A 27698-nucleotide genomic window follows, 5' to 3' on the forward strand; every position below is an offset into this window, starting at 1 on the left:
CTCTTCTTCGTGTTCCTCAATAAGCTCCTCTACATCCTCTTCCTCTACCTCTAATTCCAACCTTTGGGCCACTGTGATGATGTCCTTCACCACTTCTGTGTCATCAACTACTGCTTCTTCCTGGGTCCACGAAGGCACAAGCATCTTCCAAGCAGAAATGAGGGTCCTTTGTGACACTTCTTCCCAGGCCTTCTGTATAAGTCGTATTGCCATAAGGACATCAAATTTCTCCTTCCAAAACTTTCGGACAGTCATATTGTCTCCACCAAACTCGCATTCTTCAAACACCTTATTAAAGAGGGCTCTAGTGTAGAGTTTTTTAAAGTTCGCAATAACTTGCTGATCCATTGGCTGAAGAATGGATGTGGTGTTTGGTGGCAAATACGTACTGCACCTTGATAAAAGGATAATTTTCCTGCAATATTTCCTCTAGGTCTTTTGGGTGAGAAGGGGCATTGTCAAGTATCAGAAGGGCTTTGAGTGGCAGTTCTTTTTCCAGCAAGAATTTCTTCACGGCAGGAGCAAAGGTTTCCAGAATCCATTCGTTGAAGATAACTTGGGTCACCCAGGCTTTTTGATTGGACTTCCAATGGACGGGCAGTTTGGACTTAATAACGTTATTTTTCTTGAAAATTCTTGGATTTTCAGAGTGATAAACCAATAGAGGTTTGATCTTGAGGTCTCCGCTGGCATTAGACGAAAACATAAGGGTAAGTCTGTCCTTCATGGCTTTGTGTCCTGGCAATTTCTTCTCCTCTTTTGTAATGAAGGTTCTGCTCGGCATTCTTTTCCAGAAAAGACCCGTTTCATCGGCATTGAACACTTGTTGTGGGCAGTATCCTTCATCCTTAATATTACATTTTTGAAAGTTAATAGAGAACTTTTCTGCTTCTTTCTTGTCAGCACTGCCAGCCTCACCATGCATAGTAACGCTGTGGATTCCACACCTTTTCTTAAATCTAAAAAACCACCCCCTGCTGGCTTTGAATTCTTCTTCATTATCTTGATTGCTGCTACTTCCAGGGACGTTTTTCTTTAGATCGTCATAAATTCTCTTGGCTTTGTGACAGATAATATCTTGGGTTGTTACGTCACCTTTCACCTGCCTGTCCTTAATCCAAATCGCTAATAGCCTCTCCATTTCCTCGTGGATTGAAGACCTATGTTTTTCATGAAATAGTTTTGATACTCCTTTGGCTACTTTGGCTGATTTGATTGCATCCTTATTTGTTAAAATGGTGAAAATGGTGGTCTTGCTGAGGCCAAACTCTTTGACGAGGTCACACTGTTTTACCCCACATTCACTCCTTCTAATTATTTCCTGTTTCATTTCAACAGAAATCACCTTCCTGCTTTTTTTAGAAGCCATGATATAAAAAAAATATTGAGTTTAACTTAAAAGGACGACTGCCGTGATACGTGCGTGATTTAATTCGTAATGAAGAACGATTGCCGCGATACGTGCTTAAGTTAAGCGCAGTGACTAACGACTGCCTGCAGTGCCTGCGCGGAAGGATGCAATACATCGGCAGCGGTCGTGGAAGCTCGGGCGACTTCGTTGTGTGAAACGAAGTTCGTTGTATGAATCATGAAATGAAGTTCGTTGTGTGCAGCGTTCTCTGTGCGAGGCGTTCTTTATGCGAGGCACCACTGTATTATAAAGTACAGGTTTGGAGAATTTATCTTATGTATAGATGAAAGCAGGCTAATGTGATTGCAAGATGCCCTTCCAGCGATAACCATTAGGAAACTTTGAAAAAAAAGGGGGGGTTATTACGAGAGAGAGAGAGAGAGAGAGAGAGAGAGAGAGAGAGAGAGAGAGAGAGAGGGAGGGAGGGAGGGAGAGAGAGAGAGAGAGAGAGGGAGAGAGAGAAAGATAGATTCCGCTCTGGGGCGAAGTTGAGGGTCCTGCTTTTATGGGGGTCCAGGGTAGGGGTCTAGGGTTTTGTGGGACCACTCTTGAATGATGAATTTAAAACATAAGAGCGGGAATTTGAAGAATGGGAAGAGATAAAAGCAAATAATAGACCAAAGGATCAAACTCAACTAAGACCTCTAAAGCAAAGGCGCCTGGGTGGAGGGGGGCCTCGCTCTTTACCCAGCCCAGCTCCCGGCTTTGTGCTGGTTCCAGACGGCAGGCTTTGAAGTGGATGCCTCCGCAGTCAAAACATTCCAAGCTCATTCGGGCACCACCATTCCCAAAGGGAAAAGCCAGCTGCCGGGCGTGCACGTGTTCGTGGCAGTGCTGGTGCAAACAGACCTACTGCACTGCCCGCCTCAGGAAAGCGCAGCCCCTACAGTTACCGTGCTGGGCTTGCCCTACGTGCATGATGATGTTTGCATAATGATGAAATCGCCTGGGGACACATTTCTCAGAATGTGCTTGCATCATTAAGTCACACATGACTGTAGGTGTAATTTAGAATGAGGTCATCCTGGAGGAGAGTGGTCCTTTAATCCAGTACTATGGGAGCCTTTATAAGGAGAGGAGAAGGAGCGCAGAGATAACACAGGTGCGGAGAAAGGCCTGTGACGGAGGAGGCAGAGACGGAGCGCTGCAGCTGCGAGCGAAGGAATGCCCAGGGTTTCTGGTAAAGCACCAGATGCCAGGAAGAAGCAAGGAAGGACCCTGCCCTGCCGATTTCAAAGGGAGCATGGCCCCGCTGACACCTTGATGTCAGACTTCTAGGCCCCAGAACTGTGAAGCAGTACATTTGTGTTATTTTAAGCCACACAGCTTGCAGCATTTTGTACAGCAGCTCTCGGAAACGAATAATGCCCCTGTTACCTATCTTCAAAGCACACAGTGATGGGCTGCATCCTTTTCAAGTGCTTTTCTCTGATCCTTCTGTCTTCACATCGCTCTCTGATCACAACCAGAAAGGTACTATTTTAGTCGGTTCAGGCTGCTGTAACCAAATACCATAGGCTGTGTGGCTTATAAAAAATCAAAACTATCTCTCACCGTTCTAGAGGCTGGGGAGTCCCAGATCAAGGTGTCAGTGAGGCCCTGCTTCCTGGTTCGGAGGCAGCTGTCTTTGTGCTATGTCCTCATGCGGAGGTAGGGAATGAGGAAGCTCTTTGGGGCCTGGTTGGTAAGGGCCGAATCCCATACACGAGGGCTCCACTCTCATGACCTGTCATCTCTTAAAGACCCTATGTCCTAACACCACCACGTTGAGGATTAGGACATATGAATTTGCTGGGGGAGGGAAGTGGGGGGGATATACATTGAGTTTATAGGTAATCTCTGCTTTCAGGACTCATGTGCTTACATTGGGCCCACCTGGATAGTTGTTCCAGGATAATTTCCCCGTCTTACAGTCCTTAGCCTTAATCACATCAGCAAAGCCTTTTGGGCCAGGTTAAAGTAACATATTCGCAGGTTTTGGGAATTAGGATGTGGACATTTTATGGGTGCTATTAGCTTGCCTGTCCTAACTCATACTTTGCAAATCTTCTGTAGTGAATTTTAGAAAGCATTTCTGTATCCAGAAATTAAAAATAAATGTTATTTTAAAAAGTCAAAGATTCTAAGATTGGGTAAAAAACAATTTAGCAAAACAAACAAACAAACAAAAACTTTCCATTAAACATATAATATTAATAAGCTCCAATTATGAAATTATTGTTTCATTGTTAACTCTTTAATGCATATGAACATTACATTAATTACTGTTTTGGCTTTTTAATGTATGCAAATGTTAAATTTATGATATTGTATTTGGCCAAATATATATTGCACAGTGTTGCTTAATGTGTTAATTTTACAAAATATTCACATTTTATGGAGTTCTTACCCAATAACCATATTATGAATAAAGTACAGGTTTGGAGAATTTATCTTATCTGTATATGAAAGGCTAATACGCAAAGTGTCCCCTCAGCAGTTTGACCCGGAGACTGGGAGTTTGATCACTTGCTATGATGCATGCTGACCACCAGGGGGTAGCGTAGAATGAAGGAATGCCTTCACTGGCAGCCAGCAGCTGGGGAAGAGAGGCCCTGGCTGGCAGCTGGAAGGCTTTGATCGATTGGCTTTGATCATCAGCCAGGCCTAGAGATCCTTCCCCGGGCACAGATTTCATGCACCAGGCCTCTAGTCCTGAAATAGCTCCAATCACTGTTAACTTTGGTTATTGTAAAGTTCAAGTGATAGATGTGTGTGTATGTGTGTGTGTGTGTGTGTGTGTGTGTGTGTGTTTGTGTGAAGCAGATAAATTTAACACAGAAGTAATTATTCCTGCAGTATGATATCATAACTGCAAGTTTCAGGTCATCTTTTGAGAAAGGTTTTTAATGATAATTTTAAAAAGCATTATAGTGAATGATTTCTTTGTAAAGATCTTTAATATACATCAATAGGATGAATGAAAGTAATAAACTGTCCTAAAACCATGCAAATGAGCACTAGTAGCGTGGAAAAGATTGTAGTACAGCCTCATGAAAAGTGCTGTGTCTCAAAACTATTTAAGTAAGTGACACTGGAGAGAGCAAATTTGGGAAATTTGTGTTAAATTATTTAAAATAATTTGAAAAGTTCAGAACATACCTACATCAAAGATGCATGCAATAAACTGAAATAAAATTGGTTTGTAAAATGTGAGTGTAGAAAAAATATATTAAGTAAATATATTATCTTAGATGTGATACAGTTTTTACGTAGGTATGTAACTAAATTGATAAACAGAAAGTAAAAACTATTTTATGCATTTCCTAAAATTTTAGATTCATTTGGGAAAATGGGAGCTTATGTTACACTTGGAGTTGCCTCACATTCAGGCAAATAAGTTATTTTAGGAGGCATGATTTGTCAGGTGGCAGCTGATGAAGTCAGGACCAGGGTCTCGGAAACACAACTGCTCATCCTGGCTTTCCGATCCTCGGGTGATTCCAGTTTCCTCTTTTGAAGAGTGATCAGGCAGTCAGAGTCCTTGCCTTAGAAATGGCTGCTAGTAGGAGACCCTGGAGGGACACTCACAGTCACTGACTGTCCCTTCATCAGCCCTCGAAAAAGACTTGAAGGAAGTGAGGGAAGAGGATGTTTGTAGTTTATGGACAAGCTCTATGCTATAAAACATATCTCTTTTTTTTCCTCTTTATTATCAACAGCAAAAGGCAACTTACAGATATGTAAACTCCCAGGAACATGGTTGATATCTTTCCTCTATTTTGTTTTTGCTATAAAATAAATACAAGGACAAAGTTAGACACATAAAGTAGATAAAAACAAATTTAAAACAGACACCAGAAAGCATTTTTCTTCCTATTCTGAAAGCCATTTGTGTGTAGTGTAGCCAAGGAGACAAGGGTGAAGAATTAAACTGCCACGTTGCTGGAGAAATAGTTTGCTGACATCACTGGCATTGGAGGAGCTGACTCCTGGAGATGTGAATTGGTTTTGTTAGGCCAAATGCATGTATTCTTTCAAAAAATGTCTTGTGTAATTATTTATTCTACACAGAGCCTCACATCCATGTACTCAATTAGCCCAGGGGACCAGTTCAGCAGAATATTGCAGGAAAAGCAAAGGATGACAGCATGGAAAGAAACTTAATTAATTAAAGTGGTTGACATAAAATGACAGCATTTGATTTATTTCTCTTCTACTGAGCTGTGCTATTTCCACCCTTCTTTTGGGCATAATCCTCGGAGATCATGAATGGTTCTTATTGCAGGTTTCCTTGGTCCTTCGTGAAATGTCGGAAACTTGCTCCTGGGAGAGCAGGCCCCGCTTTTTCTCCAGCGTGTGCTTCAGAAACAAAGAAGTCTGGCTGTGGTTTACCTTCCTGGGACTGAGCCCAGCGCAGCCATGCCCAACTCCATCTTTCCCAAACCAGAGAGATGGGAGGATGCAAACAATAATGAATCCAAGTGGCAAACATCTTGTGAACAGTGAGCCGATCCTGAGTAACTTCATTCTGGCTTAGTTATTCATGGTAATGGATGGCACAGGAGGTGGGATTGAGGAGAACTTGGGGGTCCTTCTTGACATCATTATAGCAGATGCTGGTCTACTGCATGTCCTGTATTCTATAGACCTCATGCTTGGAAATGGCAATACCTCTCATCCTCATAATTGTCTTAGGAGGAGGGTAGACATTAGACTTAAGATGCAAGCAACAACTAATTCTGACAATAAAAAGAACTGATTGCATGGATAGCTCTGAGACTTTTGAAAGACTGAAGAACCAGGCTTAGAAAGGACGCAGAACGGATCAGCTTCTGGGATGGAGGTTGCAGGAATAGACTGACAGTTCCATTGGGGTACTATTTAGATGAATGCAAGAGCTGGCATCTGCTCTTGTATTATTTTGTTCAAAACTCAAATTCCAGGGAGAGAATGGAGGTAAATAGGGATCCTTGAAGTCCTAATATGACTGGGTGCCAGGGTGACTGGGTCATTACCTAAAACAACATTGGTATGTTATCACAGAAAGAACTGGGAAAGGATGATGGAAGTGAAAAAAAGTACACGTGCCACAAACTGAGAACATGACTACTATCACCCAGAAAATCAGTGCAGCCAGAATATAAACCCAATTCTTTTTGCCACGAAGGCAACTCCTCCCACTCTGCCATCCGGCCTCTCAGGTCTACATGTGGAAAGGATCATGAACATGGCTTGTTTTGTCACTTACTGTAACAAAGTGACTAAAGGGAAAGAGGCAAGGAAGATTGGAGGGTGTGGTGAGTACATATGGGTAGAAAAGGAGATTGGATTTTGGTAGCAAAAAATTCTCATGATACTTTTCTCAAATCCTTCCTAGCTGGGCATTCTGACACTCTCCCTTCTGGTTTTACTATTACATCTCCACTTCCTCTCTCTCTCTCTCTCTCTCTCTCCTCTCTCTCTCTCTCTCTCTCTCTCTCTCTCTCTCTCTCTCTCTCTCTCTCCCCCCCTTCCTCCCCCCCCACAGGTGCTGACAGCTCTTCCTCTTCTATTTCTAGATATGAGTCTCTCAGGGCTTGGTTTTAGGTCCTCTTTTCTTCATCAACTCTTATCCATACACCGATGACCCCTCATTCGCTATTGACAACAGGATAAAGTCCAAATGGCTCAGCCTGGATTTTAGGATCCCTCACACCTGAGCTCCACTCAACCTAATCATCTTTTGGTCTTTTTTGTTTGCTTATTTTGTTAATCCTCACCTGAGGATATTTTTCCAATTGCTTTTTAGAGAGAGTGAAAAAGAGGGAAGGGGGAGAGAGAGAAACATCAATGTGAGAGAGACACATCGATTGGGTGCCTCCTGCATGTGCCCTGACCAGGGGCAGGGAGTAAACCTTCAACCCTTGACTAAGAATCGAACCAAAGACCCTTCGGCGCACAGTCCGATGCTCTAATCACTGAGCAACACCAATTTGGGCTTATCTTTTGTACTTCTTGGTATCATCATTCAATTTTGTTTGTTTAAATATATTTTATTGTTTTTTTTACAGAGAGGAAGAGAGAGGGATATATTTAGAAACATTGATGAAAGAGACACCGATTCAGCTGCCTCCTGCACACCTCCTACTGAGGATGTGCCCGCAACCAAGGTACATGCTCTTGACCAGAATCGAACCTGGGACACTTGAGTCCGCAGGCCAATGCTCTATCCACTGAGCCAAACTGGCTAGGGCCAAGTCCCAACATTTTTTGTACTCCATGGTACCATCATTCAAGTCCCAACATTTTTTTCACTCGATTCAATCTTCCAGGAAGTCCTTCCTACTCTCTACCTTGTTTTCCAATCTTCCTCATTGTACAAGATCCAGCTCATCTCCCACCATCTCCAAGGGTATCCAGTAGCTCTACATTTCAATAACCTCTTCCTTTTCTGAGGTAAAATCTGGGCCATTTGTCTGAGATACTCCCTATGGTCCTTAACCATATACCATTCTATCATTTGATGTGGTTATCCTGTTTCTTTGAGTTGACTGTAAGTTTTTGCAGAGAAAATCTTTTTAGGATTGGGTAATAGATAGCCAACAAATATTCATGTAGTCAGCTTGTTTCAGAAAGGAGAACTGTGTAATCTCCTAAGAAGAGAAGTTATTGGGCCTCTTCTCTCATCCACCACACTATAAAAGAAACAGCGTCTGCAGCCCAGCTTTGGATTGTGTCTTCTCATGTCACAAAGTTAGAGTCAGCTTCTGCATGAATGGGCTCTCCCAGTCCAGGAGGCAGGAGGTGCACCAGGGGTGGAAACACAGGCAGGTTATGCAGGCCAAGGGCTGCTTTTCTGACACATTTTCAGGAATTGGCCATTCACAGCCTCTCCTGCTATTTCATTAGTGGGACTCATATATGTAGCAGTAGTTGTCTGGAAGAAGGCTTTTAATATTAACTTTTCCTATGGTTTGCTTTAAAAATCATGTAAAGCATTTTCCTGTTTTCCTTAGGAAAATGTCTACCCTACATCCTGACATTTCATCTGCAGCTCTAACAGAGTGACTAATGTGAGCTCTTGGTTCATGGCTATTTCAAAAGTAAGCCAATTTAACCTAGTAGTAATATCTTTTTTAGGCTCACAGGAAAAGGGGGTGGGGGGAAAAAGACAATTAAGCAACACAAGCAACCAGTGTGCTTTCCTTAAGCATTCTCAGTAAAACAAATGTGTATGTGTTTTTAAAGTTTTGAAGGTCTGGTTTAAATGAAACGTTTAACCCTTTGAGAACCAAAGCTCTAACGTGCGTTGAGAGAGCTGTAGGGTTTAGGGGGGGCCCTCTCTGCGGCAGCCAGTGCCTTGGCATTCTCCCGTGTGCACGGATCTCTGGTCGATAGGCGGTTGGGAGCAGTTACACAGAGGGTGGGGTAGACAAAACCAAAAGCAGAGCTTGAAGCCTGCTTGGAAAACATTTTTGGATTCAATGTGAGCCAAAACCATGGGAACTGGCCCATATCCTCAGGGTTTAAGAGAGATCCAAATAGGCTTTCCATGTAGTGGAAATATGACTGGCACCGGACCACAACCAGGCCACCAGGGTTCTGGTCTCACCTCGGTGGAAACCAGCAGTGTAGTTAGCTGGGCTATAGCTCTGGGACTCAGTTTCCTCACTGGTCCATATATGTTGGTTTCTAAAGGCTTTTCTAGCTCTGACATTCAATGACACTAAATCATCCCAAAGGGATGATCAGGTGTCTGTGTTCCCCTTCAGGTTTGGTTTGCTGGCGGGGTGTGTGTGTGTGTGTGTGTGTGTGTGTGTGTGTGTGTGTGTGTATCTGTGGATGTGAGGGCTTGGCTGGGTTTGTGGCATGGGCTTCCAGGGTGCCAGCCCACACCTGAAGTCAGTGATGAGCAGGGTGGAGATTGTAAAGGCTCAGGACCATACCAGGACTTCCAGAGTCCCTGGAGGTGCTCACCACGCAGGAGAAATGGCCTGGATGCTATTTATCTGAATGTGGTCCTACAATTCGGAGAGAGGGTCAGTTTCAGGGCCAAGCATAGGAAAGAGCTTTGTGTGACGATGGGAGCTTATTCTCCTACTGGTGGTTACAGTGACGGAGGGGGAGAAGGAAGAGTGCTTTGTGGGCTGTGCTGGCCCTATGCTGACAGCGTGGCCTGTACTAACTCACTCAATCCTCTCAAGCACACTGTTGGGGAACATAAGCCTGGAAGAGAAACCAAGGCTCAAGGAGGTCACACAGCTTGTCCGTGGGGACAGATTCAAATACAGGTCTGCCCAATGACATTAGCACCATGACAGCCTGAGCTGTTCCCTTTTTCTCTCCTCTTTTATTGACAACTAATTGGGTATTCATAACTGAAAAAAGTGCCATGCGCATTCCACCAGGACACCTGGAAAATACTGCTACCCACTCTGCATCCAAAAGTGGGTGGAGATGCCCAGCCTGAGTGGGAGAGGTCTGCCTGTGAACCAGGAGGTCGCAGTGCAATTGCCGGTCAGGGCACATGCCTGGGTTGCAGGCTGATCCCTAGTTGGGGGTGTGCAGGAGGCAGCCAATCAATGGTGGTCACGATTTATGTTTCAATCTCTCCCTCTCACTTCCTCTCTCTAAACAAACAAACAAACAAAAACACACACCACAAAACATATTAAAAAGAAAAAGTGGAGAGGCTCTCAGGCTGCAGATCCAAGGGAATCAGTAAGCCTGCCCCACCCCCCACAGACTCTCTTGCTTTTACTTGCAAGGTGATACTGCCCCAGAAGTTAAAATGCTGAAGTTTTAATGAACTGTACATTGTATTTCAGGATACCCACTGCTCTGGACATGTAAAGGATTTTCAATGAAAACTAGGCTTAGAAACACATATTCCTTATTAAGGAAGGTAATTGTGGCTTTGTATTTGTTTGAGAAAGCAATCATGCTGAAAAATAAAAGAAACCAGAGACTTCAGGCTGGCTGAGTTGCAAATACGATGTCCCCCTTATGTTCTTTGGGGTGTTCATGAATCACCATCTTTCCAGTCTCTGGAAGTAAAGATTCCTAAAGCCCCTCCCTCTCTCTTTTAAACACTGTATTTTCACCATTCTCAATGGATTTGCCTTTATCTTTAAACAGATTCCAATAATCCCTTCAGGTCCCAAATATGTGTGTTAGACTCTTTATAAAGTTTTTGGAGCATGAAAGAAAGTAGCTGTTTGAATAAATAAGTATATTCTCCCATGGACTACGGTAAATTAGGAGTAGAATGGGCCACGAGCAGCATGGAATTGGTTCTTTCAAAGAGAAAGGAAATTTTTACTCTGTTCTTGAGAAATGTGAATATTTCTAAACTATTATATTCAATTGAACCAAATGAAATTGCCATTTTGTAGGTCAAATGTGGCCAAATATTGGAAGTTCCTCAGGGTTCAATTGAACAAATGAATTGACCCATTTTCCCTTGAAGCATTAAACAATATGAACCTAAAAAATTGTAGACTCACGTAAACTGATGCTTTATAAATTTTAGTTGTTTTTGCCCCTCCCCATCCCTGGCATTTATTCTGTGAACCAAGAAGGCAATGAATGCAAAACAAAACAAACTCCTGAGAATATTGAGAAGGGGCAGATTATATGAATGATTCTGTTAGATATTCCTAGATAATGAAAAAGGGCACGTTTGAATTGAATAAAATTCTTATGTATTACCCTGAATTATTTCCAGTGCCCATGTGAAAACATGACTAGGTTTCATCTACCACAAATAAGCAGCAAAAACAAATTTAAAAAAAGCTCCAGACCTAAATATTAGTGGAAAGCTAATTCATGTCAGCTGAAGAACACATTATTGCTTATCAATAAGCAATAATCCAAAATCTATCGGATTTGGTTTATATGTCAGGGCTTACATCATACTTCACTCTTGTGCAGTTTTTTGTAACCTAGCTGAGGTAATTTCCGAGGAGACACTGAATGAGAATGACAAAATGGTACGCACAGTGTCATTAGCAGTTAATTACAGAGACACAAACTAATTGTGGCTGCATCAGTGCTCACACCACGAGAATTGCAATCGTGCTACCAGAGGTGCCTGAGAAGGTTCTTCCATGAAGGAGCATCTTGGACTAGTCATTTCCTAGTACATTCATCTGTGTAAGTCCTCTAAGGGTCTTTTATATTTTCTGTGTAAAGCACCTAATAGTGTGGATTCTCAAGTGGCCTCAAAAGCAAGTTGAAGCTACACTGGGACTGTTGCCTCTCAACATTCAGCGTTAGAGTTTGGTTCCAGGTACTTTCACATTACAGCTCATGCTGTACCAATAATAGATGCCAGATGAAACAGAATCTGCATGTTAAGTTTTAAAGGATGCCCTGAGGCAAATACGTATTTTCCTTGCTCCACGCAGCTAATTTCTGATTGGCAAAGAACAGCATTAAGATCAGTTATAACCTTTATTTTCTTATTCTTTAGAGGAAAAATTTAACCGCACAAATTCTCAAACCTGATATCGGATTAACTTCCAAGATGTTTCTGTACTCATTTTAACAGTGAGTCAGAGGAGAGTTTGTGATAAGTAACATGTCACCTCTAGCCACTTCTCCGCTGAGGAAAAGTGGGAAATACTGGAAGAAACAGGACACTTGGGATGGTTCGGGTGAAGATACCTTTGGGCCTGCTGTATGCACATGTACTTTTGCTTAACAACTCCAGTTCAGGAACAGCCAGAAGAGAAAGGCTGTCTGAGAGAATGTTTGACCTCCCCACAGGTGGTTGAAGGTGCTTTAACACAATGGCACTCAAAGCGCATGTGAGGATGAAGGGGAGAAATTCTGAGTCTTAGAAGGTAGGTCGTAGGAGGCTTCGACTCTGCTTGGAAGTGAACAGCTACCTGCCCTGATTGTGTCCTTCTATGTGAATGCGACTGTAAGTGGCACTGGTCGGTTGAACACTGCTGCTAACTCGGATGTGTCCCACATTTGACAACCTTCCCTTGTCTTCCTATAAATGGGCCTCACTTGCCTTCTGGTACTTTCTTTCTTACAGGTCCCCATAAAGCCAAGATCCTGGGCACTCCCACAAAAACAACAGGGGTCACAGTCCCATAAAACTCTCAATCAGAGAACTACCCCAAAATAAGCTTTATTGCAAGAAAAGTGTCATATCTGATACAAAGACCTACAAAAACAAACAAGACCCCAAACCATAAGTTTTTTCCTCACAAACACTTGATTACAAATTTACACTGTTTCTTTCTTTTTTTCTTTTTTAGTTATTAAAACAAAACAAAAGAACCCCAAACTGGATATAACTGGTGACTAATCTTTGGTCAGCACAGGTGTGAGAGGAACAACCCAGAGCCTGCATGAGCTTTGGCCATTTCACATATGAGGTTTGGTCACTGGTCCAGAGACAGGTTCTTGGGTTGAGAAGAACATGGGAGACAGTACTCTTATTATAGCACATTCCGGTACAATATCTTTTTAAATGACTAAAGCAAACTAAAAATCAATTCATTGTACAACATCTTTCATACACAATAGGCTATGATAAAACGAGGCATATGGTGTATAACTACAGTATTAATGAAAATTCTAAAAAAAAAATGGATTTAAAAAAACAACAACATATATTCCTTGGCTGTACTGCATGATTTGTTTGCACATATGGCAATCCTGAAATAGCTTGAACATAACAAATGCACCATTAATCTAAGACAGCACCAAACACTACAGAACGCCAGGTGTTCCTTTTCAAAGGAACGGCAGTTCTTCAGCTGCCTGAGTACCACAAGTACGCAGCACACCCTGGGTACGAATGAGGTGTTGTGGGGAGCACATGTGCTTCCTTGAGGTTAGGAGAAGGAAATACAGTACGGTTTGGCCTGCAACGCTACTGGTCTCACAAGCAGTCAAGGTATTTTGCTACAGTGTTGTGCTTCATCTTCATTGCCTGGTGTGTCTGGTGATGTGAAATATCGTCACAGTGAGCTGCTCTGGCTTTGATCTCCTTCGGAAAGGAGCTAATGACACTTCCGCCTTTTAAATTATTGATTACACTGCCCATTCAGCTCCAAGAGGCTTTCTTTAAGATAATCAGATGTGTACCAGTTGGACGACTGGCAGAAAACCAAAGGAAACATCTCTTGAATCTACTGAATTTTTAAAAAGCACCTCTAAAAGAAATAGCTCAAATTTATAAATCTAAAGAAAAACAAGTGAGTTTCCCTTTTTGTTTACATAGTTTGTTCATTTCTCCATATATTACTGCATTAAAAATAAATAAACATCTATATTTTTTTTTAATTAGCAACTATAGCAAAATACCCAAGTGTTACAGACTGCTAACAGGAAAAAAAAAGCTCACATTATTTTTGTGCATTTAGTGCCATATGCTGATCTCTTGAACATTTAGGTTTTTGGTTTTTTTAAAAATATATTTTAAAGTGAAGTTATATAAAAAATACAGTAACCACGGTTGCCTTTGTACTCAAACCTTTGGCCACACCAGTCTAAGTTATCCCACCTTGTGAGGGTCAACATTCTGAAGCTGAGACAGGGAGGAAAGAAACAAAAGTTGTCTTTTTTTTCCTCCTTAAAATTAGTCATTGATTCTCAAAGGCTTCTGAAGGCTGGCTGTGCAGGGATTTGAGCCTGGAACCAAGTCTGCAAGTGTTAATAGAGCTGAATCTGCAGCCTCATTCTGAGAGCCTCCCCGAGTTCCCCTAGGAGGTAGTCATCCTCATTGCTGTCTTCCAGTTTCTTAAGCTCCTTCTTCTTGTAGAGAGGGATGCTCGTGATTTCCAGTGTGTACGTGCCAGGCACCGGCTTCCTCTTGGCCGTGTGCAAGTAGCTGAGCCCGTTCCTTTGGTGGATGCGGAAGATGCCGTCGTCATTCCCTTGGGAGATGACATAGCGGATGTGGTTGTTGAGGGGCTCGATGGCGGGCATGAGTTCCAGGATGTGCTCCTTGGAGCCAAGGCCAGAGAGGTTGAACTTCATTCTCATGGGGCTGTCCATGTCCACACTCTCCAGGCTGATCTTTTCAACCTGAAGAAAAAGCAGGAAACGATGTGGGAGGAGCATCTGCAGCACAGGAGGGGGCCCAGGCTGCTGGGGCTGTAGCCACAGCAACAGCCTATTGCTCCCCTTCCTGCACTTTCCTGAGGAGGAGTGCTTGGGAAGGAGGCGACTGAGCTTCACGTGGGCTGGAAGCGAAGGTCCATTCCACAGGATGCGTCGTGTAAAGCTCTGGGCCTTAACCAGGTGAAGTTACAGGGCTGAGCTTACAGACAGCATTCACATTTCAAGTTTTTCTGACGAGTTTATGGAATACCATGTTTCTTAATAATAAAGATAATTTAGAATTGCCTTTTTTTTTTTTTTTACCCCTGGGGTCTAAAGAAGTGCAGCTATCATCCATTAGCAAGGACTATCTCTAGAGGAATCTGCACTCCGAAGGCTTGGCTTGGTTTGTAAGGCCCAGAACACACAAGCAGAGTGCAAGAGCAATTTTGCTTGGAGCCCCTGGTGCATAGGGAAGGAACTGCAGTCCTCAGGGCTCAGATTTGAATCGGGCTCTGGTAAAAGCCAGTGGGGCAGGGACCAGATAAACCAAGTCCCACTTGATCAGAGGGATGGGAGGTTTAAGAACGTATCTTAGTAAAATAAATAATGAAACAAAAATAAACAATCAACAAGCAAATCTTTGATTGAGCTCCTGTTGGCTGTAATGGCCCTGAGTGTCCATCAGTGTTCAGACAGACTCGCATACCAAGTCCCACATTGGGAAGGTTTCACAGAGAGAATTTCTGGTTTTGCTGACAATCTCAACCATCATATTTAATCAGTGAGGTACCTTAGTCTATTTAAGGTAGATGTAACACTCGCCTACTTATTATTATAAAGTAGAATCATAGACCTTTTGGCTAGAAAAATCTCATTTTATAGATAAATAAAGTTTCTGAGAACCAGAAAACTGAAGCAAGTTGCCCAGTTCACACAGCCGGGTAGCTGTTTCTGGTGGAGGAATTTCTCAGTAATGTTAACTGAAAGGGGTGGTGCTATACCTAATCTTAGGGAAAATCATCAACATTTCTAGATATGATGAGTGAGATCCACTGAACAAGTGTAATATACATGCCAGGTACCATTCTAAGCACAGGATCACTCAATTAACCCTCCCATCACCCTTCAGCAGTATTTTTATTCCCATTTTATAGGGGAAACAGTTGAGACAGAGAGAGGTTAGGTAAACATGCCCATGTAACATGTGTATCAGGGGGGAGGGCCAGGGGACATAGTCAGAACCAGGCAGTCTGTGGCCCGCCCCTCAAATGCTAAAGGCCATGTATGGCCAGCAAACCCCAGCAGCAGGCAATGCAGATCTTCAGTTCTTTACAAACTACGAGTTACTTGGAGATATCCTTTCATGGGAGGAACATCTAACTTACAAATGCCACAAAATATGAGATCTACTTGGCTTAACAGTAGTTAAGAAAATGAAAAACAGCCTACTTTACTACAAATGCATAAAACAGAACTGGGCACATTTAAAGTAATTTTTTATATCATTTCACATAGGTATTTCTAGGCGGGCATCTTAATTCCCTTTGGCTTATTGATAAATCAAAAAGGAAAACATATGACTGAAACGGTGAACATTAAAGTCTTTTCCCACTTCCCGCCTTTGTGTTTTGAGCTAAAAATCAACTTATTTCATTTACTTGTCTCTGCCATGTTGAGTCCATTAATTTAGCCATTAAAGTTCTAGCTTCACTGAGCCTGAAATCTACATAAAGGTTTACTGCATAATATACACAAAGGTGACTCCATGTGGATAACATCTGATACAAAACAAAAGCGGGGTTCACTCACAGCGGAGGGTCCGGGCTCCTGGACGCTTCTCTTCTGCCGGCCGTCTTTCCTGGCGTAGCCGTTGATTTTGCACTCATAGCAGGCTTCCGGGGACAGAGCGTTTTCCTCATCCACCTCTGCGTCCATCGGCAGGTACTGCCCTTTGTTAAACCCCATTCCTGAGACACAGTGGCTATTTGCAACAAGAAGCAAGGGATTGTTAGATTTTATCCTTAACTTTGGCTATAGCTTTCCAGTGGTAGAGCAAAGACTTTTCAGGAAAAACAACAACACACACACACACACAAAAAAAACACACCAACAAAGCAAAATGTAAGCTCAAATAAAAACCTAATAGTCTCTGTAGCTCTTTTCTTTAACACTTTATACACAAGATTTTCCCTTATTTTGAACAGAAAAATTCTGAGAGTGAGTTCTTAGTTCCCCCAATGTTTTTCTTTAATACACCTTTCAAACTTAAGCATAGTTGGTATAAAAATTTATACTAGTTATATTAGCCTCAGGTGTACAATATAGTGATTCAGCATTTGCATACCTTACAATGTGACCACCCCATTAATTCTAGAAGTAATCAGTCATCATACAAACTTACCATAATATTATTGACTATATTCTTATTCACCCTTTTCAGCAATCCCCCCCCCCCCCCCCCCCCCCCCCCGTCTCCCTCCCTTTGGCAACCATCCTTTGGTCTCCATTTCTGTGAGTCTGTTTTGTTGTTTAGATTTCACATATGAATGAAAACACACATTTATTTTCTTTCTCTGACTTCTCTTACTTAACATAATACCCACTAGGTCCATTCATGTAGTCACATACGGCAATATTTTGTTCTGCATAATGTTCCACTGTATATGTGTACCACATCTTTTTTATCAATGAACATCTAGGTTGTTTCCATATTTTTTGGCTATTGTAAATAGTGACGCAATGAGCACAGAGGTACCTGTATCTTTTCAGATTAATGTTTTCATTTCCTTTAGTGGCATCGCCAATTTTTAATCCCAGTTGGATGTAGCACTTGAGTGCAGTTAACTGGGGAAAGCAAAAGCAGAGTATGAAGTTCCAAGGGAGTACTAAGTCCTGCTCAGAACAAGGCTCTCTGCTGTAATGACTGAGATTTCTCAAGTCTTATTTGAGTTAGTGAGAGTCCATGTCTAGACAACGCCTTTTGTTCCAAGCATTATGATGTAACAATGGTGGACAGATGAGTCCACCCCCCTCAGTGCCTGTCTCTTATTCTGCTATTTCTGAGGAAGAGGACCTGAGCGACTCCTCAGCTCCCACCGTCCGTGCTGCTGAGCACAGGCTGCCTTGGTGGAAGGGGGCAGGTGGCCAGCACCTCAGCCCCAGCCCACAGGGCTTGAGAGGTTGCCCTGGGGAACATGTGATTGGCTGGAGGAAACGCAGCCCGTGGAGCCAGCCTGGCGCTGAGCAGGGCCACACCAATGAGGCAGGTCTCCCATGGGCAATAATATAAAGTCTGATGAACAAAGAGAGGAACACACTCCTTCCTCAGGAGCCACTAGGCCGGCGCCTGTGGCTTATAGAAAATTCATAGAAAAATCCAAGAGAAGCCATTTCCACTTGTGCCTCACAACCCAGGTGTCTACAGCAACGTGCAAGCTGCATTTTAGAATATCTGCTAGTCTCTGGCCTTGAGGGACCCGACTGAATCACTTCAGACCTTTATGCGGGGCAAGAAAGTGCTCTTTGTTTACAAATTCAATTCTTATACACATCACATGGGAGGTAATCCTGCAACATGGATACAACCCATATGCCTTCTTAGTGCTTCTCCCTCCTATGTCCTAAGTGACTAATGCTTTTGCCTCTTGAGCTTCTAATCACCATTCACTTCCTTGAAGTGCCAGGCAGCTTGAATGCCTGAGCTCAGAGAGGAAACCTGAGTTGGACCGCCCTCGCTCTCCTGTGTGCGGAGGATGATGGCCTTACCCCTGTCCCACTCTGTAGTACCCGGGCGGGCAGCCACAGAGGTAGCCGCCCTCCGTGTTGGAGCAGCCGTAATTGCATGGGTTCTTGGAGGATGAGCACTCATTCACGTCGTGGCAGGCACTGGAGAACTGGTCAAAGGAGAACCCGGAGGGGCAGGCGCACTTGTAACTCCCCAGGGTGTTGTAGCAGGAAGCGGAGCCACAGGCATTTGGATTGGAGCATTCATTCTCGTCTATGAACAAAAGGTAAGAAAATGTGACCTGGGGAAGGTGGCGGGGACACAGAGGAGGGTCTGAGTCTCACAGTACCTATGATTTCACAGTAGAAAGAAGTCTACAACAGCACTTAAAAAACATTCAGTCTGATAGCTGACTTTCAAAGTATGTGAAAATAAAATAATAAAAAGCCAAAATCCAACAAATCCTCCTAAATTATGGCTGTAAAAAACCTTGTTTAACACTTAAAAATATATATATATTTTATTGATTTTTCACAGAGAGGAAGGGAGAGGGATAGAGAGTTAGAAACATCAATGAGACAGACATAGATCAGCTGCCTCCCGCACATCCACTACTGAGGATGTGCCTGCAACCAAGGTACATGCCCTTGACCGGAATCAAACCTGGGACCCTCAGTCCTCAGGCCAACGCTCTTTCCACTGAGCCAAACCAGTTTTGGCTAACACTTTTTTTTGTTGTTGTTGTTGTTATTCCTTATCCAAGGCTATTGACTTTGAGAGATAGGGAAGAGAAGGGGAGAGACAGAGAGAAACATCGATGTGAGACACATTGATTGGTTGCCTCCCGCACTGGATCGAGCCTGCAACCAAGGTATGTGCCCTTGACTGGAACTGAACCAGGCACTCTTCTGTCCGTGGGCGGATGCTCTATCCACTGAGCCAAATCAGCTAGGAAATTACTCGGCACTTTCATATACTACTTGTGCTGTTTATGAATCTGCTGGCAACGCTTTGGACAGGTATTTGCAGTTTGCCTACAGCATCACTCGTCTATTCTCTTAGCAGCAGGATAGTTCACCAGGCCACACCTCAGACGGACGGATTCTCAGGGACAGCAGAGTACTCATGGTGAGGCCTGTGGGAGCCTGAAATGAAGGACCATACTATGGGGGATGAACTCTTCGGGGAGCTGAAAATGCTTTGGTGGTGCTGGTGGCATACTCTTGTGAGAACATACTAAAACCCAGGAACTGTACACTTCAAAAAGATGAATTTTATGGTTATGTGAATTGTATCTCCGTGTTAAAACAGCTCCATCTGTATCTGTATTTATGCCATTCTCCCAGCAATTCCCAAAGCCTTCATTATATTGTAGATGGAGAAAACTTATAGAAATCTAAATACCCTAAGTGAAAATACTTGAAACAAATATTATTTAATTGGGCCTATTGAACCAACAATCAACATTTACCTCCGTCAGAACCCCCCCAGGTGCAGGCTGTGCCTTCTGGGACTGTCTGCATCCAGCATCAGCTGACACCGACTTTCCTGGCTTAATGACTGGCATTAATACTTTAAATGCCTGACAGCGGGATGATTCTGTTATACCTTCAGTTACATTTATCATTTTTACAAATCCAAAGAGTGTGCTTTTAAATTTGGAGACTACTACTTAACTTAGCTCCCAACTGTCTGGCTGGTATAGAGCACATGGCTGCACTCCTTCGGAGTTTATTATAGTTAAAATTTCTCCCTGGGCACAAGTCACATCTGCCCTGTGGGAGGTTCTTTCGGATTCTTGTGACTCCAGTGGAGCACAGTGTGTCTGTTTACTGACTATGTGGTAAGTACATGCTTCAGGCCACGTGGGGAAATGAGCCCATTTACAAGAGAGTGTGCGCCTGGAACACACCAGGCAGAGGGAAGGGCAGAGCGGCATGGCTCAGGCAGGTTATGGAAGACGCAGATGGCGGCTCAGCGAAGAGGCCTCTCAGACAGGAAATTAAACTCCATTAAGTACGGCACAGAGGTTACTGAGAGGGTAGATGTTATTAGGTACATTTTTGTATCATGATTATAGTTTCAGAATTAAATCAGACCGCCAAATGTATAATTCTTAATCACTGGATATAAAATCTGCTATGATTACCTAATATGTACCAATTCTTAGCCTTCATTTCATGGAGGGGAAATATATAAATAAATTCATAATAATGAAGCTACCTGTGACATAAATATAACTGCCACAAAGGCTCCTTTGATTTTATAATTAAATCAGGCATTTATATGCACCATTTCTCTCCTAATGGAGTATGTAAATTAGGTTACAGTTTAACAAAATGATCTTTCTATGAATATAGTATTGGACATTGTGTTAAGTAGAAAATGTACCAGGAAAAACTGAATAATCGAATAAATTTCATTTTAACATACCAATGGCAAGAAAAAAATTTAAATATATAATGTTTTTGGAAGCACCATTATATACTTCATGTTTATATGCTATAAATGTACATCATAGTATAATTTTATAGACTTACGTAATCTGACTTTTAAAATGTGTTCCTGTGTGAGAAATATTTTGAGTTGACTCAAGCCTCATCAAGCTATGTTCAAATTATTTTGAAAGGGTACAGAAGCAACTGGAAGTTACTAACACTAAATAACTAAAAGCTTCATATATTATATTAAGACATACTTTTTCTTCATATGCAAATGTTAATAATATTCACTTATTTTCAGTTCTGAATAATTGTAATGCTTGCAAATATTTGAGAATATTACCTACATCTGTATAATCTATGCACCAGAATGGGATAAATGTCCTGTGGGAACTGGCTGGAAACTTTCCAAATTATTCCTTTGAATTAAAAGCTGTTGTCAACATTAACACAAAGAACTCTCCTCCCTCCCTCCCTCCCTCCCTCCTCCCTGCTTCCCTCCCTTGATTCCTTTTATACAGATTTTTAGAGAGAAAGGAAGGGAGAGGGGGAGAGAGAGAGAAATATTAATGTGAGAGCAAATCATGAATCAACTACCTCCTGCACATCCCCTACTGGAAATCAAGCCTGCAACTCCAGCATATGCCCTGATCTGAATCGACCAGTAACCTCTGAGTGCACATAAAAATGTCCAACCAGCCGGGGCAAGAACTGCTGTTGTTCTCAAATTGAAAGTAGTTTTAACAACACTGTAGGTTTTCAATTTAACAGTATTTAAATAATTGGATGCATTAACTAGCAATTTTTTTCCTTTACCAGGAGATCCCAGATAAATCTATCTGAAAAGACCTCATTCTCTATCTCTTCAGTCAGATGAATGAAGATATTCACACACATAGTGCCAAATAAAAATGATTTGTGCCTTTTAATTTGCATTTTGTCATAATTATTGTTGCTTTTATTAGTTCCTGATGGGCTGTGTAATTCTATTCTTGTTATGTATTTCAGTTAAAATTCCAACTGTGTTATGTGGATTCAAGGCAAGAAAGTCTGCAATTTTATTAGAGACCAGCTGGGTCCCTCAGTCCTGCACAGAAAAATCTAGAACCTTTCAAATAAATGTCTGTTGCCTCTTGCTCAGTCAGGAACCTGCTGTTTACAGGTGCCATTTTAGCAGAGCAAGCTCACAAAAGAACACTTAGAGTTGTGGATATCTGCTGTGTGTCTTTAGTTTTGGACTCATCTTTGAAAACATTTATCCTTCTGTGCAGAGGGTCCCTCCCGATTAGAAGGCACATGGGCTGCTGGCTGTTCTCCATTGTGAGATGTCCTGGGGTGACTGCCTTCCTGAGGTGCTCACTCCAGGAGACACCACAACGGGGTCTGGCATATCCTACACAGTCCTGATTTAAGTCAGACCAGATTTAGTAAAAGTTTCTGTAGCTATATTTGCACTAGATGTTTACAGACAGAAACCTCAGGAAACTTAAAAACTTGGAAATTGAGTTCATACTCCACACATAATCCTATTTCTATTTATGACTGCTGTAAAAAGAATTCTATATAAGCTGACACATGAAATATTAGAGAATCATTTTTTTTTTGCATTTAGTTTCATAGAATTAACCAAGAAGTCCATTTTATTTACTAAATAAAGTATTGGACATCATATGGTATGAACAACACAATATAGTAAAATTGTTTTACGCTGTGTTAATAGCTATGTAACAAAGTACCATTCTCTCTATTCTGAACAGTGAGCTTACACTGTGCCTCTGTTTATGAATCAAGATATCAGGGCATAAGGACTTTTGCAACATATTTTGTTTTATTTTTTCTGTAAAGAGAAAAACACTTGTGAGATTATTTTGGTTGACAGCCTAACTCATCATTTTGATATCCTTTAAAACTTTGTCCTTAACCTCTTGATCATTCATAGTGTTTGCATTTCTTGCCAGGAGGATGTATTCGTGGTGTGACCTGGCACATGGCCATGGAATAGTTGTGACTTTCAGAGTTGGTTCTTCTCCTTTGAAATTTATCTTTTTTTTTCTTTTCTTAATTCTCTAAACTGTCATTTGAAATTTCTTGTGAGAAGACCATAAAGGATAAAATCAGATTAACTGAACGAGTAGCTCAAGCCAAGTAACTATCTGAAGTACATGTGGGGTAACTGAAATCACTACAGAGAAACAGGAAGCACCCTGCCATTTCCCTGCAGGACCACTGCCCTCCTTTCTGCTCCGTTATGCTAGCATCTAATGCCACAGAGTACTGGGTGGTATGTCTATGAAGTGCATTCAAATGGAACTAAGAAGTTAGGTGGGGCAAGTTAGCTGGTTACTCAGAGAACGGTATTCTCTTTGATCAACTCTTCTTAAGAGGAGAGTTTCCACGACTATTAACAACACAAGAAATGGAGCAGAGTGCCTACTAATTTGATTTTACAAACACTTCTGGAGTGTTTTAATGGACTTTGCTGTAACTAGGTACTATTTCTACCTTAAAACAATTCAGCTCCTTCATTACATCTATATAACTGGACAGCTCAGATGGATGATCCTCATTAAGTTGATCTGAATTCCTTTAGATTTGTCTGAGGGGGATAAAAAGCCCCTGACCTTGGCAAATGAAAATGATGATTCTCGAAACATTCTTCAGAAACGTAGACTAAGATCTAGCAGAACATTAAAATTTTCATAAAAGCTCCAGTTGCATTACTGTTCAGGTACTTAAAAACCATACTCTCATTGTTAGTATTTTCAAATATACATAAATATAAAGACTAGAATAATGGGTCACTCCTAAGCACTGTTTTTTAAGTTCTAGGATTCAAAGCCTTCATAGAAACAGCAGCCCTTATTATTTGATCATTTCACTTAAAGATGCTTTAAGGTCAGAAAAGCAGATGCTATGTAAGAAGTGCGTGCTCACCAACACACTGATTCCACTGGTAATGCTGAATGTACCCTTGAGGACAGCCACACCTGTAGCCCCCCAGGATGTTCTGGCAGCCATGCTGGCACCTGTGGTTTCCATCACATTCATCAACATCTGCAAAAACAAGCCCAGAAATATCTTCATGTAACTTTTTTCTACCATCCTCAAACGCACTCCAAACACAGCCTAGGTTAGCCATTATCAGGGGAACAAATATATAAGACACAAAGAAAGGCTGTGATTTTTCCAAGTCATATGGTTAATAGCCAGTGGTGGTACAAAGAATGTTTCTGAGATAAGACTTTATTCTTATACCATCCACCAGACCACACCACATCAATACTCTAAATAACATTTAATTTCATCAACTCAACCACAGCAACCACAAACGCTGTGCATTTTGGATGGATTAACTTGCAGATGGTATGATCTATTTGGTAAATGATATAAACACATTTGCATTATTTATCTAGTAGATTCAAAAGGAAGGGATTGACTGTGATCTTCATTTTCAGGAAGATACAAGCACTAAAGAGATACCTAAAACATATAACTGTTTTGCCTGCCAGTGTGGCTCAGTGGTTGAGCATAGATCTATGAACTAGGAGGTCACAGTTCAATTCCCGGTCAAGGCACATGCCTGGGTTGCAGGCTCATCCCCAGGAGGGGCCATGCAGGAAGTAGCCAATCATGATTCTCATCATGGATGTTTCTATCTTTCTCTCCTGTTCCCTTCCTCTCTGAAATCAATAAAAACATTAAAAAAAAGTATAATTGTTTTACACGAAGAAATTTTTATTAACATTCAAGATTAATTAGAGGCAAATTTGAAGTATTAAGAATGTTATATTTAGATACGATGTGGTATTATTACACATATGGAATAATTTCTTTGTTCATACGCGCATACTCTTTTGGAATGACAATGAGGCTTTGAAATCTACCCATAAAGAGTGAAATAAAATTGGCATGTTTGATGTGTATGTAACAAATTTATATGGATAATTAATAAATGGTATCTTATGTGGATAGTCACAAGCTGAACTCACACGTGGCAAGCAGCTGTATGTTTAGAATACTTTCAAAGTCTCAACGACTTCAACTGTAAAATATTAAAATAGAAAAATTTAAAACTAAATTTTTCTTGTGGCAAATTAGATACATATATAAAAGCCCTATAATACTTATAAAGTATATCTTAAACACTTTGAGTACATTTCTAGAATTTATAATAATTTATTTCTTTCCTTTTAAAATTTATCATTATTGTTGAAAGTATTACAGATGGCCCTCCTTTTATTTTCCCCCACTGACCCCCTCCATTCCAACACCTACCCCTCCCAAAACTTCACCACACTATTTTTCGTGCCCATGTGCTATGCATATATGCATATAAATTCCCCAGTTAATCTCTCCATAATCTTATATTTCTAAGAATAGAGGGCCACTAAAATAAATAAAACACAAATTGCAATATTATATATAAAATATAAAGGTGTTGTATATAGTCTCTTAATCTCTGGATGGATATATATATATATATTTTTTAAATGAATTTTATTGATTTTCTTACAGAGAGGAAGGGAGAGAGATAGAGAGCTAGAAACATCGATGAGAGAGAAACATCGACCAGCTGCCTCTTGCACATAGGGGATGTGCCCACAACCAATGTACATGCCCTTGCCCGGAATTGAACCTGGGACCTTTCAGTCCACAGACCGACGCTCTGCCGCTGAGCCAAACCGGTTTCGGCTGGATAAATATTTTTTAAAGATATCAATCCTAATACATTTGTCTTACAATGGAAATACTGAAGAACCATAGGCAGATTTTTATTTTATTCCCTCTGGAAACATTCCCTGGGACTTCATCATAGGAAATACCTACTGCAAGGAAGCTTTCGAGGAATGCCCATTGTGGAAAAGAGAGTGAAAGTGAATCAGGGATCTCAGACCAAATAACACGAAAACAGCCATCTGCTAAAATCTATACAATTAGCAGCATGGTTTCAACACATTTTTCCCAATTCTCTATGACATTTGGTTCTTTTTCTTACACTTAATTTTACACATTTAGGTATCATAGAACAAAAGTCCTCCCCCCTTTTTTTCCTGGTATATCCATTCACTTCTGTAAACCATGTTAGGTATAGAATTCTTGTTCAGTTCAATTCTTTTTTAGACCAATAATGAAGTAAACAGTTCAATTACTTCAGAAGCCAATCTGGACTCACCAAATTTTTGTTTAGGGCATTAAAGTTTTTCTCTGCCCCCAGAATAATTATGGAAACTTATGAAAAAAATCAATTGCTGGGTCCTAAATTTTTAAATATATTTTTCTTCTTTTGAGATGATCAACATTTCTTATTCAGTGGCTCAGAAGGGAAAAGAAAACAGCATGCTGTATGTGATTAAGGGTTTTTGAGCAAATAAACGCACCTTCACAGTTGAGTCCAGTGGCATCAAGGGAGAACCCACGTTGGCATTCGCAGCTGAAGCTCCCAGGGGTGTTCTGACAGATCCCCTTTGCTCCACAAAGGGAGGGCTGAGACCCACACTCGTTGTTGTCTGGCAAAGATAGAGGAGGAGATCAAGCCTCTCAATTATTACATGACTCAAACTTCACTACATAAAGCAAAAAGTGAACCAAGAAAGGCTAAGTTTCCCAATGTGAAAAGAGCACTTTAGGGAAATGGATGCCAGTATTTACTGTCATATTAAAGGCAAAAGTAGGAAGAAAGAGTATATTTCAATAGATGTGAAAGTGGGACATATTTTGAGTTGACCGAGGACCAGGTTTTCAATAGTATGACTGTGTCTTCTAACATTAAAACCCCCAAATGTTCATTAGCATGGTCCAAATTACAGTGAACCTTTAATCAGATTTTATCTGAACACATATTTAAAATGCAATATAAAGGCACTGCTTGCAAGATGCCTACTGTGTGTGTGTGTGTGTGTGTGTGTGTGCACACATGCTCAGACTACACAGTATAGGCCTTTTCCCTTTGAATATTATTCCTGAGGGGGGGAAATCTATATTATCAACAAAATTTTTATTTATTTCATTTTTAAAATACATTTTTATTGATTTCAGAGAGGGAGAGGGATAGACAGAAACATCAATGATGAGGATCATTGATTGGCTGCCTCCTGCATGGCCCCTACTGAGGAGGATCAAGCCCGAAACCCAGGCATGTGCCCTTATCCGTAATTGAACCTGGGACACTTTAGTCCGCAGGCCGATGCTCCATCCACTGAGCCAAACTGGCTAGGGAAAGCAACATTTTTAGACCACTAATTATGAGGGATTGGTTCTAACTATAAGTATTGAGACATTGCCATTTTAATTACAAGTTTTATGCATCTATTGAAGTTTGTAAGATTTCCCATTTGTAGTTTTGTCTTACCAATACATGCAGTGTGGTGCTGGGTGAAACCAGGTGGACATTTACAGGTAAAACCTCCCAGGGTGTTGACACAGAGAAACTGGCAATTGTGCTGTTTGGTTTGACATTCATCAAGGTCTGAAATGAGAGAGAAGCCCATGGAAGTCAGAGCATTGTTGTCTGGCTATGCAAAATCGTGAAGCCACACGAGATGTGTTTGATCTACTGGGAATATTCTGCCCAGGTTTTTGCTGGAATTTTTATAGGCTTCAATATGCATATGATAAGCAGTTTCTTTCTTTTCCTTTTTTTTTTTTTTTTTTTTGATAAGCAGTTTCTTTTCACATACTTAAGCAGCATAAATATTATGGGCTACTGTGATAGGATGATGAAGGTGATATATTACACAAAGTTTTCTTAAAATAAGAAATTGACTGAAGGAATCATTGTGGTTTCCATGAATTGTTCTCAAAGTTATTATCCAAAGATTATAATTCTTGTTTTGAATGGACAGGTTAGTACATGGCTGGTCACTTATTCCTACTAAAGGGTTAATAAAAATAAAAATAAAACAGAATTTGGAAACTGATGTAGTTCTTAATGCAAACATTGAGTCAGGGTCTCAGGTTCCAAATGAAGTCACCATCATAAACACCAGAGGAAGCAAAAACACAGCATCTGTGACTCTAATCATACCCGGAAGTAATAGCTGTACTGGACGGAAAGAAAACTCAAAATGTGATTTTGGGTAGATTGGAACTTAAG

General features: G+C 41.2%; 1 protein-coding gene across 3 annotated transcripts in view; it reads right to left on the bottom strand.

Moving 5' to 3' along the window:
• Positions 1-13805: 13805 nt before the first annotated feature.
• Positions 13806-27698, bottom strand: part of FBN2 (fibrillin 2) — a 234378-nt gene continuing 220485 nt past the window's right edge. For all 3 annotated transcript variants that reach the window (XM_036410158.1, XM_036410160.2, XM_036410159.2), the window contains 6 exons: positions 26955-27071; positions 25984-26112; positions 23540-23659; positions 18206-18437; positions 16250-16421; positions 13806-14422 (listed from right to left, as the gene is read on the bottom strand). In XM_036410158.1, the coding sequence (XP_036266051.1) occupies positions 14048-14422; positions 16250-16421; positions 18206-18437; positions 23540-23659; positions 25984-26112; positions 26955-27071 (1145 nt within the window). In that variant the 3' untranslated portion in view covers positions 13806-14047. The remainder of the gene's footprint in view (positions 14423-16249; positions 16422-18205; positions 18438-23539; positions 23660-25983; positions 26113-26954; positions 27072-27698) is intronic.

Source organism: Pipistrellus kuhlii, unplaced genomic scaffold, assembly GCF_014108245.1.
Source record: "Pipistrellus kuhlii isolate mPipKuh1 unplaced genomic scaffold, mPipKuh1.p scaffold_m20_p_4, whole genome shotgun sequence".
NCBI lineage: Eukaryota > Metazoa > Chordata > Mammalia > Chiroptera > Vespertilionidae > Pipistrellus > Pipistrellus kuhlii.